The 18,981-nt window shown below is 47.3% G+C and overlaps 1 protein-coding gene across 5 annotated transcripts in view; it reads left to right on the top strand.

The window, feature by feature from the left end:
• The first annotated feature begins 4,775 nt into the window (after positions 1-4,775).
• LOC120683762 (actin-related protein 9) overlaps positions 4,776-18,981 on the top strand; it is a 28,467-nt gene continuing 14,261 nt past the window's right edge. For 2 of the 5 annotated variants that reach the window (XM_039965837.1, XM_039965838.1), the window contains exons 1-12: positions 4,776-4,936; positions 5,074-5,146; positions 5,512-5,633; positions 5,741-5,800; positions 5,882-5,953; positions 7,142-7,244; positions 7,604-7,836; positions 8,251-8,371; positions 9,224-9,288; positions 15,609-15,698; positions 15,832-15,882; positions 18,374-18,505. In XM_039965837.1, coding sequence (XP_039821771.1) covers positions 4,934-4,936; positions 5,074-5,146; positions 5,512-5,633; positions 5,741-5,800; positions 5,882-5,953; positions 7,142-7,244; positions 7,604-7,836; positions 8,251-8,371; positions 9,224-9,288; positions 15,609-15,698; positions 15,832-15,882; positions 18,374-18,505 — 1,125 coding nt within the window. In that variant the 5' untranslated portion in view covers positions 4,776-4,933. The remainder of the gene's footprint in view (positions 4,937-5,073; positions 5,147-5,511; positions 5,634-5,740; positions 5,801-5,881; positions 5,954-7,141; positions 7,245-7,603; positions 7,837-8,250; positions 8,372-9,223; positions 9,289-15,608; positions 15,699-15,831; positions 15,883-18,373; positions 18,506-18,981) is intronic. The other 3 variants (XM_039965839.1, XM_039965841.1, XM_039965840.1) reach the window with 3 other exon arrangements.

Below are 18,981 nucleotides of genomic sequence, written 5' to 3'. Positions count from 1 at the left end.
CCAAGTGCTGTGGTAGCTGCAGAGGTCACCGAACGGATTCATCCCATCGGTACTTAGTGCGAACCTGACGTTCCTCGCCTCGTCACCAAACTCCTTTGCATACTTTGCATCGAATCTTTTCCACTGATTGGCATCGGAGGGGGTGTCGTAGCTTGCCATCGCCCTTAATGCGTTTTGCCGATGCATGCCACGACATTAGCTTGGCATCCTCTAGGTTCCCGAATAGCACACACAGGCAATCGATCACATGGAGGTACCACATTGACAGGGCATGACTTTTTCTCTGCACGTATCCCTCTTCTTCCTCCTCCTCAGGAACCGCCGGGATCTGCTTGGTCGTCTTCTTCTTCTTCTGCCTACTCTTGGGTCCCTCTTCATCCACATTGGCGCGACAACCGGCATTCCTCTTGTAGCGACATGCGCCGCAATGCGGACAGCTCTGTAAGTTGTCATACTTGCCCCGATATAGGATACAGTGATTATTGCACGCATGGAACTTTTTAAGCTTCATGGACACTGGCTGGATCATTTTCTTCGCTCGATACATATTGGCCGGCATCTTGTTACCCTCTGGGTATGTGTCAGTAAGGATACGTAACAGGTCATTGAAGCTAGTGTCGGACGACCCATGGTGAGACTTCAGCATCAGCAATTGGAGATTAAAACACAATGCCGTCCATTGCTTCGGACAGTCCTTATACAGCAGATCAATTACCGCCTGCTTCATCTCCTTAAAATTCTCGAGCCACTTCGGGTTCCCAAACAGAACATTGTCTTGGTCCATGCGGTTAGCCGAGTTCTCGAAGATCTCTGCATCTTCGGGCCCCAAACAATCACTCTGCTCGTCACAATCCCCCATCGCCATCATTGGCTGCCATGTCTTGGAGAAGTTCGTTGATATTGACATAATCATGATTCCCAGTATCGCTGTCCGCTCTCGCTGCCGGTGATGATGAGGGCTGTTGTCCCGAAGAGGTCGTCGTCGTCGACGACTTTCGTTCTGATGCACCGGTGGCGCTCGAATCCACTTCGCCATGAAACTTCCAGATGGTGTAATTGTTGACAAAACCATAGCAGATCAGATGAGATTTCACCATGCTATCTTCGTAGACAAGATTGTTCTTGCATCTATTGCACGGACAAATGGTGCCCTCCTAACCCAGACTTGTACGATGCTTTTTCGCAATGACAACAAATTTTGTCACATGATGCAAAAAAGTCAGATCGTTGCCAGCCCTCGGTATCTTGTACATCCACTCTGCCCTGTCCATGAGGAGACCCTGTACACAGCGAAAAATCAAGAGTCAGATCGACCCAGATCCGAGTTTCTCTCTCTTGCATTTAGAACTAGATCTAGATCTAGATCCAAAACAAGTAGAAAGAGAGGAGATGAGAGGGTGAGGAGTTAGAAATCAACCTTTTGTAGTGTCCTCCCCCCACCAAATATAAGGGCAAAACCTCCCCCCTCTAGAATGCTCAAGTTTGGGTGTTTTGACCTCAAAACACCCAAAAATGGAGGTGGAGCCGCGGGGAGGAAGAAGAAGGGATGGTTGTTATATATAATAGACTTAACCGAGGCGGGCACTGTAAGAGAAAGGCCTCGGTTAATGACATTTAACTGAGGCGGTTAGTTTAACCGAGGCAGTTTTCTTAACACAACCGCCTCAGTTAAGTGTCATTAATCGAGGCGGTTTTTGTTACATGACCGCCTCGGTTAATCTGTTAACCGAGGCGGTCCGGGATGCCGCCCGCCTCCGAGGCCTATTTTAAGTGCCTCGCAAAATGGAATTCTGTAGTAGTGCATGTTACTCCCAAAGAGGAGTAACCCAGATACATTCAGGGAGGAAAAGGCTTGTTGTAAGAAGATATGGATGGTCCAGAACATCGCAAATCCTCTTCTTGCATATGCTCTTCTCCCTGATATGTTTTGCAACAAAAATAATGTCATCTCTCCAGAAGTCATCGGGGGGGGGGGGGGGGGAGGCAACCATAGTTCCCACCCGAAAAAGCTTCTGACACAGCTTCCACCAGCTCCCCACCAAGATAACTAGGATGGCTGCGATGTGAGAAGTAAAGGCGGCGGCCTGAGAGATAACAAGTGTTTGTGCTGCTCGCAAACACTCTTCTAGCACCTACAAGGATGAATCGAGTACTCTCATCAGGAGGTTGAGTACTCTCCAACGAAGAACTCCACTTGGAACCCATGGCTACATCTACAAGAATGAAGATCCAAGTGCAGCAGACCCTGCTTAAATAAGAGGAAGTAGCAGAACCGCAGCTCAGCCCATGACATCCAAGGGCAGGGAGGCTCACGGGCAAAACAGAAAAGATTCTACAGCAGTACTCGCCATGTGAACCCACGGGCAAATAGTACACCGCACTGTCACCTTTTCAGAAGATTCGCTGCAGCTCTGATGATTTCAGAAAGATCACAAGAGGACGAAACACGATTCTCCTGGATCCTTAACCCGAAATCAAGGATTTGAATTTAAGGCTCGGGGGCTGCGGAATACATGTCATAAATGGCAACTTTTTTCAAAAAAAGTTGCAGACTACAAACGGAGGGTCGAAGAACCCAGAAGACTGAACTGATCCCCAGCCCGATTCATCGAATCAAACTAAGGCTCGGGGGCTACTCCATATGGAGTGCGAGTACATCGCGCACCATATACAGGACAGATTCGGTGCTTGAGCACCTCATAGCCTCGATGCAGCCGAAAAAACACTCGGAAGACTACTCGAAGCACTCGATGGACTCCGAGGATGGACGACTTGCTCCAAAAGCACTCGAAATGCTCGATTACGCGGATAAAAGTCCAGGAACCCTCAAAGTACCCGACGGACGTCTTCAGAAGCGCTCGATGCCTGCATGACTCGACTACGAAGAGCTCGGGGGCTTGTCAGACCTGGGGCAGCAGGACTGCTCATCAGGATGGAATATTCTAGAGTAGAGTATAGCACATGGATACGCCCCACCTCTTTCGTATCTACCCGAATAGGAGTAGAACTAGTCGATACACTCGGGAACTAGCCGAACTCCTTGGACTGGGATCCTAATAGGACTCGACTAGCCAAAAACATCGAACAATACCTGAGGGAATACAAACCACCACAGGGTATTACGCTCCGGCGGCCTGAACCTGTCTAAATCCTTGTGTTCCTTGCACCATCGCGTTCTGATCACGGCGAGTCCCTACTCATAACCACTCTCCTTGGGATACCCCTCGGAGAACCCGACGGTAAAACACCGACACGATGTCCACGTCAGCAAATGCAAAACCACAAGCGTGTGTGTCACTCTAACCACCCAGCAAAACCGTCCGGGGACCAAATATAAACAATTTTGATAGCTTGATGTTCAAGAATATCCAGTTTTTGTAGTTGGATGACCAAAATCGAACTCAGGTAATAGTTGGTAGAGCTACCCCTAGAATAACCCTTGTGCTGGTCGAAAATTAGAGTACAATTAGGGTACATTTTATTCTTTGGTTCATTTACCAATCTTCACGGATCTTTTCGGCCATGTTTCATGTGATGTCAATCAGATTATTGATGATTATAGATAAAGAGTATCAATATCAATTACATCTACGAAGTGAATTATGAAAATGTATTCATTGAAGACAAACGTACATAATAGATCTTGTGATTCTTGATGATTATAGAGGATCCTTTAGAATAGTTTTGAGTTTTGACTTATAGAACAGACTTCATAGATCTCTCTCGTCAAAGTTTCATATGATATCAATGAGTACGGTTTGGTTTTCATTTTTCATGCTTTAGAACAAAACTAAAAAAAATTATGCTCCTCAAGGCATATTCATTTATAACTTTCCTCAAAGAATCGTCTGAACATTTCCTTTGCTTCCAAATAGCTCGCATAGTTACATGGCGAAAGTTGAAGATATAAAGCGTATTTTGTTTACTGTCTTCCATGCCGAAGATCAGGGGCGAAGCCAGCCCAGCTTTTCGTTGTGGCCTTATTCACAAGAAAGCTAGGGTGTCTAAACTGCCGGCAACAATGATTTGCATTGAATTTGGTTGATTTATCGGGTCCGCTCCGCCACGGCTGAAGATTAAGTTTGACTAGTTTGTACAATATAAGTTGTAGCAATAATCGTTGCTAAATTTGTTGTTAATACATACATAATAATTAAAAAAGTTATACTAAGTATTACTTAAACATACAAAGGTGTAGTAAAGAATTTGAGTTTTTTTTTGTTTGGAAAAAGTTCAAATTACTCACCTCAAGTGCTGTCAAAATCCGGATAACCTTCTTAACTATTCCTTAGTCCAATTTAACCCCCTAAACTATAACATTTGAGTTCAATTAACCTCCTAATATAATTTGTATTTTTTTCTACACACAAGTGAAATCTTAATTTAGTATTGTAAGGTTTTATTGTGCATCACAACGTATGTAAAAATATATTATTAATTTTCCGTAATTTATTCTTATAATTTTGCATCATAAAGATTAACTTAATATTAAATTTTCATGAAATTTTCTTAATATATTTTTCAAAAATATGTTATGATGTCCACTATCATCTAAAAAAGTTATACTTAAACCTTTCTTAAAATGTTGATTAAATGACATAGTTTAGGAGTAAATTAAATTAACAAATAGTTTAGAGGTTATTAGAACTTTATCGATACTCGAATGTAAAGTAATTCTCCTCGCAAAAAAATAAAGTAATTCCAGTTTTTTCATTGTTTTTTTTATAAGTGGTGGCAGTAATGAGACATGCGCATGCCGAAGACCAGCGGATGCGGAGCCCACAAACTCACCTCACGGTTCCCCTCGTAGCTGGGGGAAACAAAACAAACCAAACCTAAAAAGCGGGCGAGCAAACCCGCTCCTAGTGGAAGAGGAGCAGAGCATTCGCCTCCAACCCCGGCGCCCCGCTCCGCCGCGGACGCCGGCGGCGGGATGGTAAGCTCTATTGGTTCCCCTCGCTTGCTTATCCTCCTCCGCGCTGAATCTGGCTTGTCCCTCCTGCCCCCATAAACCCCCGAGAAACCCTAGCGAGTGGCGACTGACGTTTGATTCTGTGCCGCCCCGTCGCGCAGGACTACCTCAAGACGGTGGTGCCGTCGCAGCTTATGGCCGAGCGCGGATCTAACCTCGTAGTCATCAACCCAGGTGCGCCCCAGCCGAAACCCTAGTGCTCGCACGTGTAAAATTATCACTACTTTTCTCAGACTATTTCCCCCCTGAAGCGGTTTGCTTCTTCGTCGTTCTATTCATGATTCACGCCTTATGGGGTCCAATGTGCTCGGAAATTCTGAACCTCTGGTTAATTTTGATAATTCAAAATGGGAATCTCAGCCATGTTTTGTCCTTTGCTTGGTTGAATCGATTGCTTAAGTGCAGTAACGAAGTTAATAGAAGTGCATTGCATGATTTATAACCTACCGTGCTGACAGTGAGAAGTGCATTACTTGTTTTTCCTACATGAATGTAATTCATGGTTGCTAGTCATTTAAGCAACTGCACATCTTATGTAGGATCTGCAAACGTGCGCATGGGGTTTGCTAGTCAGGATGTGCCATTCAATATACCACACTGTATTGCGCGACGCATCAATCCACAGGAGGGCAAAGAGCCAAAGTTCTCTGTTCGGGATCAGGTAATAGCAAATAAGAGGGAGGCCTTTCTATAGTGTTTGTTGCATACTTGCATTGTAACTCTAACTTCAATATATCTTTATTGAACAAGAGTTATGCTTGTTTGCAGATGCTCAATTGCCGTGCTTCTTCATCACAGAATGCCGAGCGCGAGAGTGCATATGATATTGTAAAAGAAAAGATTCCAGTCATTTTCCTTTTGGATTGGACTATGTTTGGCTCCGTAGCTAATGAGTTGTTACTCTTGCAGATTGCAGCACTGATGAAAATACCATTTTTGGATGAAGAAATGCCTTCACTGAACCAACCCCTTCCTCCGAGGGTATTGTGTATTGTGACCACATGCCTTTACCTTATGCCATGTTACTCATGCTTCAGCTTTTACACCACCACCACCGCAACAACAAACACACACACACACACACACACAAACCACGATCGGATAAAAAAAGGATACCCATTTGCACCAAAGACTGTAAGGCTAGGGAGTAAGACACCTTGGACCTAATATCCTGTTAAGGCCTCATTTGGATGTATGATACTCCCCGGCAATCCATATGCATTGAGAGGGATTGAGGTGGAAATTAGTTCATTTTCTACTCCAATCCACATGGATTGGGAGGGAAAGGGTTTATCCAAACAAGTCTTAAACTGGGTTTGTAGGCTCATCAGCTCATGTCATAATGATATGGCCAGTCCCTTACAGTGCAACTGAGCCCAGCGGGAGTTGCTTGTTTGTGCATTTTGGCTTATAAGGTTCTAAGTTGCTAATAAGCTGAACAATAGCTAGATAGGAATCAGGACTTGTACACTAAGCTAATTTATTTATATAGAGACACCCTGCACAGTCTTCCACTAAACAATTGTTCAATTCCTTTTATGCCATTGTTTTTAGGTTGTCATTCCATCCCATTATTATTTCCTCCTGTTTGTGGCTTGCTGTTTACCATCCTATCCTTCGTGGGCCCGAAGTGCCATACCCTCAGAAATTGGCCACCACTTATTTTGTGTCCAATTGTGCAATCTGGTGTTATCTGTGCCATATAATGAATCTCCTTGTTTATGAAATATAATGTCTACAAGCAAGCACATAAATTAACTGAACTTTTTCACTAATGTCCTTATAGCTATCATTGAATGATATTGAATGACATTGTTAGATGTTAAAATATGTTCTTACGATGGAAGTGTTGAACAAAGCATTATAAGGCAGTATATTAGCATCATAGCATGCAGTTGGACATGAAGGTTCTAAAATGTCCTTGAATGTCTCAGCAGCTTTTCAGCTCTCCTGAAGGTGTAGAGTTAGTTCTAAATTATATCCAATTGTGGAACTTGCTGTTATTTTCCAATCATGGTTTTGTAAGTGACTCAGCAGCTTTTCAGCTCTCCTGAATGCAGCTTCAAATATTTAAGACTAATTGATGTTTGCAATGCAGATATATTAGATAGTTTGGCACCACAAGATTCAGTTTTGTTTTGATTGATGTGGTTATGTTGACCTCTTCAGATGGGACGTGTTGATGGCTTTTCCTCACAGCAAAGTAGGGATGATAGTAAATTCACCTGGACAAATGTGACAGAGAGAAGTATCAAGCCATCCACATCAATTGGTACTTTCTGATCATTACTTTTCATGCATTGAAGTAATTCCTTATTCATTCCAGAGTTGCTGTTGTTAACAGAAGTTGAACCGCATATTTTGTGTTTAGGGTACTGCCCTTATATATTTGTTTACATTTTGGAAGTTGGACATCAGTGTTACTTGATATGGTTATATTTTTTGACATTTTGATCGCTTGTTATGACTTCTGTTTAAATACCTGCCTGGTTAGTAGTGATCTTACCCATATGAAACAGCTGGAGATAATTTGGTACCTGCTGATATTTGTCGTAACAGTTACCCAGTTATGTTCAATTCTTCTGTAGTTAACAGGAAACTCTAAATAACAATGTTTCCTTCTTATAATAGTTTTGCCGAACCCTCCAAATTTGCCAGATAGGTCAGTACACAAGGATGCTGAGGAAGATACTCCGCCAAGCACATCCGGTGATGGTAATGGGCATGACTTTGAAGAGAACAAGTACAAGGAAGTGATATTTGGAGAAGATGCTTTGAAAATCCCTCCATCTGAGTCATACTGTTTGAGTCGTCCTATCAGGAGAGGCCATTTCAATGTGTCCCATAATTATTCACTGCATCAGGTAGGAAACTAGATTAATGCATGTTTCTTTTCTTAAAGATAGTTCAACTGTAGTATGCTTCACTTAGTGTACTTGACAACACAGCCTAGATCATGGAGTTTCATTTCAGTTTATTTGCTGAGATTTCTCTTGTAAGTTCTATAATGCTTGAGTAGGAGTGTTTTGGCTTTATAAGTAATTCATTTTGATAGAATGAGTAGAACTCTGGGCTGCAAAATAGTGACTTTGCATTTTTAAAAGACCTGAACTGGATGCTAGCAACAGGCGGTATCTGGCTCCCAAAAGGGGTGGCGAAAAGATAAGCTAAGAATGGTATCCTTTTGCATTGGTTGTCATACTTATGTGGCTATCTCCTGTTATTCTTGTGTATGTGTCATCCTACTGATTTTAATTTTGTTAAACATTATGTTGCAGGTTTTAGAAGACTTACGCACTATTTGGAACTGGATACTGACAGAAAAGTTGCATATCAACCCAAGAGACAGAGGTCTATATTCTGCGATTCTTGTTCTTGGGGAGACATTTGACAACCGAGGTATTTCTCCTTTCATACAATAGAACATTAGGATGATATGCTTTATACAAAGGTTTATCAAATTTCTTCTCATAATAGATCTTTTTCTTGGGTTTGGGTGAGACCTGATGTCACTTTCCATGCCATATAATACTGCCTCGTGTGATGCCAGTACTTAGTGAATTACTTTAGTAGACATCTAGATTACATGGTAATTTTAGAGTGTCAACACCATTATTGTTATATGTGAGGAGGATGGGCTCATTGCTTTTCCAACATCTGATTTGGTGTCATTGTGTTACATGGGGCATTCTGTTTGTATTTGACTGATTTTGAAGCTAAGGTGATATTTATTTTCTTTCAGTTTAACATCCTAGCATTTTTTTTCAGTCGACATTGTAATTGTCAATTCACCGAATTCAGTTTCTTAGCAAGATGGTTTGGATAAGCGCATGGTTCTGTAATAGATTATTTCCAACAGCGCATGTTCACATACTATGAGGTTGCCTGGTTCGCTTAATTGGGATTTGTCTCTTTGGACATGATCTTTGCCCAGTGGCACATTTTATTTGTATCGTGATCGTGTATCCGATCTTATGCCTTGTTTGGTTTTCGAATCTCGATCCTTTGGTTGTTGGCCATCAGTCATCAATTCAGCTTATGTCCTTGTCCAATGCTTTAAATTTGTATATATCTGTTATCCATATTATTATTAGATTTTTTGTGTGTTTTGAGTAACAGTCAGCTGTTCACTTTTCCCTTTTGTTTTATATTTCGCGCTATCCTGTACTGCAAAGTATAAATTATTTTTGATATGGCATATTCTGTTAATTCTTTTTCTGGTGAAGAATACTAATTTACTCACTATGCCAGAAATAAAAGAGATGATGTCTATTGTTCTCCACGATTTGGGGTTTAGCACAGCAGTGGTACATCAGGTTTGTCTTTGTCTCCAATCTCCTAGCATTTATCACATAAAGAGTCCTTTTTCTTTCCCTGCGATTGTATCCCAGTTAATTCAGTTAATTGGATCTGTCAGTCAAGATGGGGATAGCTTTTGTTACTGTATGTAATTACACTCCAATGTTGCTGTAATAATTTCCTCATTTCTGATATTATTGTTTTCCTGGAACTACGGAATAATTCCATTCACTAATTCACCTAATGGATTATGTTCTAAATCAGCAGTTCAGTCAACATGTGGTACTTCACTAGTATGTTTATGATCCTTCTATTGGTTATTAAGTAACTATGCTGGATAGGGTATGTTGATTTGCCAAGCTGAGGCTTTGGTAGCAGTGCAGTATAACTGTCGGTATTTGTGCTAGAGTGGAAGTTCACTCCACTGCCAAAATAATGTAAGTACATGGTGTTGGTGTATATGTGAGCCCATGTATAGAGGCCCATTTTGAGGCCCATGTATAGCTACTATATTACCCACCCTTCTAGGGTTTGGAAGAATAGACAATTATTCTCTCCTACATGGTATCATTAGCCTAGGTTTCTCCTTCTCTCCCCACCTCCCCTGCCTCCCCTGCCGCCGCCGCCGCTGGCTCTATGGCCGGCCGACCGCCGGCCCCTCCCCTCTCCTCTTTCCCACCTCTACCTTCCTCTGCCGCTGCTGCTGCCGCCATGGGGGCGGGTGCCGCGCGCGCGGGTGGCGCCGCCGCCGCCGCCCCTGTCACCCCCCTGCCCGATCCTGCCGCAGCTGCTTGCGCGGGTGCGGGGGCTGCGGGTGCAGGGGGCGCAGGGGTCGCGGCCCCCGTGCAGCGCGCCGCCGCCGCCGCTGCGGGCGCGGGGGCCGCGGGCACAGGGGGCGCGGCTGCCGATCCCGCCGACCTGCAGCTGCTGCAGGCGCCGGGCGCCAATCCAGCCGCCCTGCAGCCCCTGCTGCAGGCGCCGGCCGCCGTTCCCGCCGCCACGGCTGCCACCGCCACTGCGGCCCATCGCGCCGATGCCGCTCTTCCTGAAGCTCATCCGCGGATGCCCTCCGCGTGGCCTGGCCTCGGGATGCCCTCCGCGGATGCGCCGCTCGCCGCTGCCGCACTCCGTGGGCAGCAGGCCGACGCCGCTCTCGCCGCGGCCCTCCTCGCCGCAAGTCCGAGGCTTCGGCGGCCCAGGAGCGGGTCCGCGTGGCTGCCCTCGCCTGGGAGCGCGAGCGCGCCACGGCCAATGCTCTCGCTCTCCGGGTCGCCGAGGCGGAGCACTACCTCCGTGTCTCCTCCGGCCAGCAGCCCGTCGTTCCCGAGCACGGTGCCTTTTCCTCCCACCAGGCCCCGCCCTTTGGATCTGGACCCCGGCACGACCCGACTGACCCCAAGGTCGCCCAACTCCACCTCTAGGCCGCCGGCGTCCAGAACATCAGGGCCCTGGTCACTGTCCTCCGCGACTCCACGTCCTTCTATGGACGCTAGCGGGATCAGGTCCTCCTCGCACTCCACCGCTACGCACTCGACGATCACGTCCTCCTCGACACGCCGATCGAGGCGCGGGACGTGGTGGTGGCTGCGCCTCGACAACGTCGCCATGTCCTAGATCTTTGGGACCATCTTCCTAGATCTTCAGGACATCGTCAGGACCCACGGCGGCACCGCGCGACAGGCCTGGATGGCGCTCGAGGGGCAGTTCCTCGGCAACGCCGAGTTCCGCACTCTCCAGCTCGACGCCACCTTCCGCACCTTCGAGTAGGGGGACCTCTCCGTTGGTGAGTTCTGCATGAGGATGAAGGGCATGGCTGATGCTCTTCACGACCTCGGGTGTCCGGTGTCTGATCGGGTCTTGGTGCTCAATGTCCTGCGGGGTCTAAGCAGCACCTATGACCACCTGAAAACATGGATCACCCGCCAGAGGCCCTTCCCCTCCTTCCTGTAGGTCCGGACGACCTCGTTCTCGAGATCACCAGGGGTCTCACGCCCGGATCGTCCTCGTCCACCCCCACCGCGCTCGTTGCTGCTCCACCGGCTTCCTCCGCCGCTACTGCCACCTCCCTCCTTGGTGCTGCTCCCACCGGGCAAACCGGAGGTTGGGGGGTGGCCCTGCTTCTGGGGGTTCTGGTGCCGGTGGGGGCCGTCGGGGCGCTCCGGCTCCGGCTCCTGCCCCTGCCCCTGGAGGTATGTCTTGGCCATCCTTCAGCAACCCATGGTCAGGGCGTATCTCGATGTGGCTGTTCCAGGGTCGGGGGGGGGGGGGGGTTCGTCCTCAGCTCCAGCTGGCGGCCATGTTCACCGGTGCTGCTCCCCTGTTCGCGCCATCCTGGACCCCGTCTGCTCAGCCAAGCCAGCAGCCGACCTGGCCTGGGGGGTGGGACCAGGCCGCGCTGGCGCAGTCCTTCAGCACCATGAGGCTGACGCCGCCGGTCAGCACCGAGTGGATCGCCGACTCGGGTGCCTCCTTCCACACCACCCCAGATGCCGGTATCCTCTCTTCTGTCCGACCCCCACACCCCTCTTGTCCTTCTATCATGGTTGGTGACGGGTCTTGCCTTCCTGTCACTGCCGTGAGTTCTGCTTCTGGTTCTTTTCGTCTTCCTAATGTACTTGTTGCTCCTCAGATGGTTCACAACATTTTTTCCATTCGCCAGTTTACTGCTGATAATTCGTGTTCTATCGAATTTGTCTCTTCTGGTCTTACTGTGAAGGATTCGGCTTTCCGGCGTCCGCTCCTCCGATGTGACAGCTCGGGGCCCCTTTACACCCTTCGTCCTCCTGCTTCCGCTGCTCCGCCTTCGACTTCTTTTTCGTCTGCTGCTTTTGCCGCGGCGCCGTCTTCCACCACCTGGCACCGCCGGCTTGGACACCCCGGCCGCGACATTTTGTCTCAGCTCAGTCGTAGTACCGATATTCCATGTACTAGGGCTCCTGCGGAGCACCTCTGTCATGTGTGCCAGTTAGGTCGTCATGTTAGACTTCCTTTTTCTTCTTCTTCGTATGCTGCGCATGCTTTTGATCTTATTCACTGTGACCTGTGGACCTCTCCTGTACTCAACATTTCTAGCTATAAATACTATCTGGTGGTGGTTGATGATTTTTCTCATTACTCGAACTTTTCCTTTGCACGCCAAGTCTGAGACCTTCCCCACCCTCCTCCACTTCTTTGACTAGGTGTCCACTCAGTTCGGCCTCACCATTAAGGCCGTCCAGTGTGACAACGGGCATGGGTTCGATAACTCCACCTCCCGTTCCTTCTTCCTCTCTCGGGGTGTTCAGCTACGTATGTCTTGTCCGCATACCTCTCCCCAGAACGGCAAGGTTGAGTGGTTGATTCGCACGACGAACGACGTCATGCGCACCCTTCTGATCCAGGCCTCTCTGCCCCCGCGCTTCTGGGCTGAGAGCCTCCACACCGCCACCTACTTGCTTAACCGTCTTCCGTCCACTGTTTCTCCAGCTCCCACTCCACACCACGCTCTTTTTGGTACCCCTCCTCGCTACGACCACCTTCGGGTCTTCGGTTGTGCATGTTACCCTAACATCTCCGCCACTGCTCCTCACAAGCTGGCGCCCCGTTCGACTCGTGTGTTTCTTGGTTACTCATCTGACTACAAGAGGTACCGATGCTTTGACCTCACCTCTCGCCGGGTCCTCATTTCCCGACACGTTGTGTTTGACGAGTCGGATTTCCCCTACTCCACCTCCTCCACACCTTCTCCTGACCCCGAGTTGGAGTCCCTGTTTTCGACTGACCCGGTGGTTTAGCCACCTTTACCTGTCTGTCCTTTTCTTGCAGTTTTTCCCGGTACACCGGCACCGCTTCCGGTGATCCCTGCTGCGCCAAGCGCGGCCCCGGCGCCCGCTGTCGCGCCTCGCGCGGCTCTCGGACCTTCAGTCGTGCCGCGCGCGGACCCGGTGCTTTCCCATGCACCTGCGTGGTACGCTCAGTCGGTGTTGGTGTACCGGCGCCGACACCGGCGCCGCCTCCGGCTCTGGAGGCTCATTCGGCGCCTACACCGGAGCCGTCGCTGCTGCCACCTACACAGGAGCCGCCGTCGCCGCCGCCGGCGCCGCCGACTCGCTCTCGAGTCGAGTCGGCGGTGTACCACCCGCTAGTCATCCATCGGGATCCTCGGCATATCCATCCCATGGTGACTCGGCGGATGGCGTCTCAGGCCGTGACTCTCTCCGCCACCGGGGAAAGCCGCGGGTCTCTCCGGTACCCTCCTCTGTCCGCGACGCCTTGGCGGATCACCACTGGCATCGCGCGATGGAAGAGGAGTACGCGACTCTTCTTGTCAACCAGACGTGGGACCTCGTGCCACGTCTGTCTGGTTGCAATGTGGTCACTGGCAAGTGGATCTGGACGCATAAGCGTCGAGCTGATGGCACATTGGAGCGCTACAAGGCTCGCTGGGTCCTCCGGGGTTTCCCCCAACGGCCTGGTGTGGACTATGATGAGACCTTCAGTCCAGTGGTGAAGCCCGCTACGGTGCGCACGGTCCTCTCGCTTGCACTCTCGCTCTTGGCCTGTGCACCAGTTGGATGTCAAGAATGTGTTTCTCCATGGCACTTTGTCAGAGACAGTCTACTGCTCTCAGCCAGCGGAATTTGTGGACTCCAGTCGTTCGGATTTAGTCTGTCGGCTCAACAAGTCTCTTTATGGTCTGAAGCAGTCTCCTCGGGCTGTAGTCTCGGTTCGCCACGTTCTTGTTGACATTAGGATTCACCGAGGCTAAGTCTGATACTTCTCTGTTCATCTATCGCCATGGGGATGAGACTGCCTACCTGCTGCTTTATGTTGATGACATTGTGCTCACAGCCTCCAGTCACCAGTTGCTTCAGCGCGTCATCTCCTTTCTGCAACAGGAGTTTGCTATGAAGGATCTTGGTCAGCTCCACCACTTCTTGGGTGTTACTGTTGAGCATCGCTCGTCTAGCCTGTTCCTTCACCAGCGGCAGTATGCACTCGACATTCTGGAGCAGGCTGGGATGACTGATTGCAAGCCCCGCTCCACTCCTGTCGACACTCAAGCGAAGCTGTCTGCTGATCTGGGTGATCCCGTGGCTGATCCTACTGTCTACCGAAGCCTTGCCGGTGCCTTGCAGTACCTCACTTTCACCCGGCCGGATCTCACATATGCCCTCCAGCAGGTATGTCTTCACATGCATGATCCTTGGGAGTCACACCTTGCTGCGCTGAAGCGTCTCCTCCGCTACGTCCGTGGCACTGTTGGCTTCGGCTTGGTTCTTCACCGCTCTCCCACAGCTGAGCTGGTTGTCTACACCGACGCTGACTGGGCTGGCTGTCCGGACACTCGCCGCTCCACTTCCGACTACGCCGTCTTCCTGGGCGGCAACCTTGTCTCTTGGTCATCCAAGCGGTAGCCCGTTGTCTCCCGCTCCAGCGCTGAGGCGGAGTACTCGGCTGTTGCTAACGGCGTGGCGGAGACGTCCTGGCTCCGACAGCTCTTGGCGGAGCTCTACAGCCCGCTCGCCAAGATCACGCTCGTCTACTGCGACAATGTCAGCGCCGTGTATTTCTCCACCGACTCCGTCCAGCATCAGCGGACGAAGCGTGTGGAGATCGACTTACACTTCGTGCGCAACAGGGTCGCTATCGGCGATGTTCGGGTTCTCTATGTCCCGACCACCTCCCAGTTTGCTGACATCTTCACCAAGGGTCTTCCCTCCTCGACTTTCGCGGAGTTTCACTCCAGCCTCAACGTAGCCGGTGGCTAGTTGTGGCTGCGGGGGGTATTTGCTCTGTGTGTACTTTCTCATTGTCCAGTCTTGAACACCGCTGCGCCGGTAGTTCAGACTGAGGGGGGGTATTGGTGTATATGTGAAGCCCATGTATAGAGGCCCATCTTGAGGCCCATGTATAGCTACTATATTTCCCACCCTTCTAGGGTTTGGAGGAATAGACACAATTATTCTCTCCTACACATGGGCTACTACACTGTTGCTCTAGAAGAACAATCGACATATTTTTTGCTAGTGTTAGCGGTTCTCGATTATGTGATTAAGTCTAGCCACTTGCTCTATGTTTTGTAGCTACAAATCAGATCCTTGTGAACGCACGAGTTTTACTAGTCGACAATTAGATTGAGCAACTTGTACCCAAAGGCTGGGCATTAGATTTGAGTTAAAATGTGGTTCATATGGTGTTGAATTTTCCTGTTTGGGTAAACTACAAATTGATTGCTTAGTGCCGTTTTTGGGCTCAGAATATATGTGCTAGCAGAATTCAAGAGACTTGGCCATGCTTTTATATTTGATGATTCACAAAATGGCATCCAACATATTTTATGTTTACGTTTTATTAGGAAGCTCTAGCTGCAGCGTTTGGAAATGGTTTGTCTACAGCTTGTGTTGTCAACATTGGTGCTCAAGTTACACAAGTAGTTTGTGTAGAGGTAATGGCCCATGTGTTTCTTTTTTATTATTGCATTAACTGCTAGGGAATGGAGGTCTTATTTTTAGTGTCATGGCATTTTTCGGGAAAACACAAATTAGATATCAACACATCATCTTCCCCAATGTTTGCAGGATGGAGTAGCTTTGCCCCACACAGCATTGGCGCTTCCATATGGTGGAGATGTATGTTTGCCTGCACAACAGATTTTCATTACTTTGCTCATTTTGTCCATATGTTGTCATGATCTAATGTACTGCTGTGCATTCAGTCCTATTCTACTTGTGTGTCAGCAATGGGGATCTTCCTTTTATTTGGTACAGTGTGATTGTAGTATTGATGTATCTTGTAATTTCATCATCCTGTTCACAACATATTACTTAGGAATGCAGAAATTTCTGCTTTGTCGATAGCTCCCTCAGCAGCAGTTCTGTTTCTGCAGTTACTCAAGTGCTAAAAATATGTATAATAAGAAAAGAGTAGCTGTGGTTCTGTAAAGAGTCCTAACAAAATGAATTTGTCACGGCTCTGATTGGGGAGCCGTGCAGAACTAGGGGAAGTTGGGGATTGTGATGGTAAACAAACGCTGAACCAGACACTTGAGATCGGGTATGCCGATGGTGGCTGCGCCCAATCTCAAGGCCCTATTTAGATGAGGATCTGTCCTAATAATTCTTACTTGATTCCTCTAATTGATACATCTCCTCTCTTTATATAGAGAGGCTTGCTTGGCCCTTAAGCAATATATCTAACTCTATCTCTAAACCTAACACTAATGGGGGCCCAATAGGCCTAGCGACAGCTCAGCCAACTGCCCATGATAGAATTACTGTTAATGCAGTGTAGATTTTAGGGTTTTCAACATATTTTGCAAAAGCCGATCAGAGATATGAGTAACAATTCTATAGCTGACAATTTTTGAACTGCAATTTATTTGATTTGAACTGCAATTCTATGGCAACACCACTGACTTTCCTATTAACATAGGCCTACACCAGGGGTCAACATTGAGCCCTTATTTATTTGCTTTAGTGATGGATGAGGTCACAAGGGATATACAAGGTGAGATCCCTTGATGTATGCTCTTTGCTGATGATGTGGTGCTAGTTGACGAGAGTAGGGCAGGGGCTAATAGGAACTTAGAGCTGTGGAGACGCACGTTAGAGTCGAAAGGGTTCAGACTTAGTAGTACAAAGACCGAGTACATGATGTGTGATTTCAGCGCGACTAGGCATGAGGGGGGAGACGTTAGTCTAGATGGGCAAGTGGTGGTCCAGAAGGATACTTTTCGGTATTTAGGATCGGTGCTACAAAAGGATGGCGATATTGATGAAGATGTTAGGCATAGAATTTCAGCTGGCTGGTTGAAATGGCGGCAAACTTCTGGCATCCTTTGTGACAAGAGGGTGCCACAAAAGCTAAAAGTCAAATTCTATAGGACAACAATTCGTCCGGCGATGTTATACGGTGCTGAATGTTGGCCTACAAAAAAGCGACATGTCCAGCAACTGAGTGTAGCAGAGATGCGGATGTTGCGGTGGTTTTGCGGGCACACAAGGAGGGATAGATTCCGGAACGAAGTTATTCGGGATAGGGTCGGGGTGGCACCAATTGAGGAGAAACTTACCCAGCATCGGTTGAGATGGTTTGGACATGTCCAACGAAGGCCTCCTGAGGTGCCGGTGCGTAATGGGGTTCTTGAGCGGGTCGATAATGTAAAGAGGGGTAGAGGTAGACCTAAACTGACGTGGTATGAGTCAGTTAAGAGAGACCTTAAGGATTGGAATATTTCTAAAGAGATAATTTTGGATAGGAGCGCTTGGAGGCTAGCTATCAATGTGCCTGAACCTTGAACTTATTTCTTTCGGGTTTCATCTCTAGCCTACCCCAACTTGCTTGGGAAAAAAAGCTATGTTGTTGTTGTTGTATCTCCCTCTTTAGTTTTGTAATGAGGAGGATGAACTTGATTAATGTAGCATTGGAACACTAGAAACAAGTTATATGTAGAATTGTTTCAGTTTGATCAATGTTTTACTATATCAGACAAACCCTTAATATTAGCACTATGAGGTAATGAGAAACACTTCTCTACTACTCATTTTTGGTTTTAGATGAATGCAGCTAAATGTGTGCCTTTTTATGTTCTGTAATTCTGTTTTATATGTTGTTTGGTCCATGTCCTGTATATCTAGGCATTTCCTTAGTGTTTTTGTATACCTTGTTGTTTCATGCTTTCTGTAATATTCTTCTTCATTTCAGTTAGTGATAAATTTAGGAAATATAATAGTATAAAGGGGTGCACTCAATGCTTAAAGTTCCCACACAAGGTGGGATTTGGGGAAGTTATATTATTATAGCCCTCTAGACTAATATATATGAACTCTGACTAATGCTTATTGTATTTTAACATATTATTACATAGTTTTGTGATTTCATAATCTGATCCAGCTAGTGATAAATTGATTCCTTGATGGCATTACTGTTAGTCTTCAAAATGATGTGGTCATCTCCTTGGGTAAATAGTACTAACATTTTAGTAGCCCTTTAACTGCATGAATTACTTTTCTGGATGCTGAAAGCACTATCTCTTTGTGTTGTATATATGTATATCATTCTCTCATTATGCACTATTTCTTTCTCAATGATGTGTCCTTTGTTAATTTCATTGTATTGTAGGATATCTCTAGGTGCCTGCTTTGGGTTCAACGTCGCCATCGCACATGGCCAAACTTTCAAACTGATCCAGTGAGCAAGCCTATAGATATGCTAATGCTCAACAAAATAAAAGAGTCATATAGTCAAATAAGGGTAAGTTGCTTATTCTAGGCTTGCTAATTCTTAAAAAGGTAATGGCTTAGAAGTTTTTCCAAGTTGGACCACATGTGTTATGGCTAAATTGCTGGCTTTATTGATGATATAGGTTGAGGTAGACGAATCTCGCCCTCACGCTGGAGGCTCTGAGAATTCTGATCTACTTCTTCCTTGATTACAAAAGATCCTGCCGTGCTCCTTATAAGAGCCCGAAACTAACAAACCTCCCTAATTTAGCTAACCTGTCCCTAAAGGAAACTATCAACCGACTAAGAAACCGAAACAAATATCTAAACCGAACCAGGACTCTTGTCCTTGGACCTGCGCCTGAACTTGGCACCAAAGAACTTGTCCATAACACTTCCGCCCTCCTGGGAAAACAGCTTGTCCTCAAGCTGAAAATCTGGGTAGCGCTCCTTGAAGGACTCCAATGCTTCCCATGTAGCTTCAGCAGGTCCTCTGCCAACCCATTG

The sequence above is a fragment of the Panicum virgatum genome, chromosome 7N, assembly GCF_016808335.1.
Source record: "Panicum virgatum strain AP13 chromosome 7N, P.virgatum_v5, whole genome shotgun sequence".
Taxonomy (NCBI): Eukaryota; Viridiplantae; Streptophyta; class Magnoliopsida; order Poales; family Poaceae; genus Panicum; species Panicum virgatum.
Note: the sequence above shows the minus strand (reverse complement) of the source record. Positions and strands in the feature narration are given on the sequence as shown.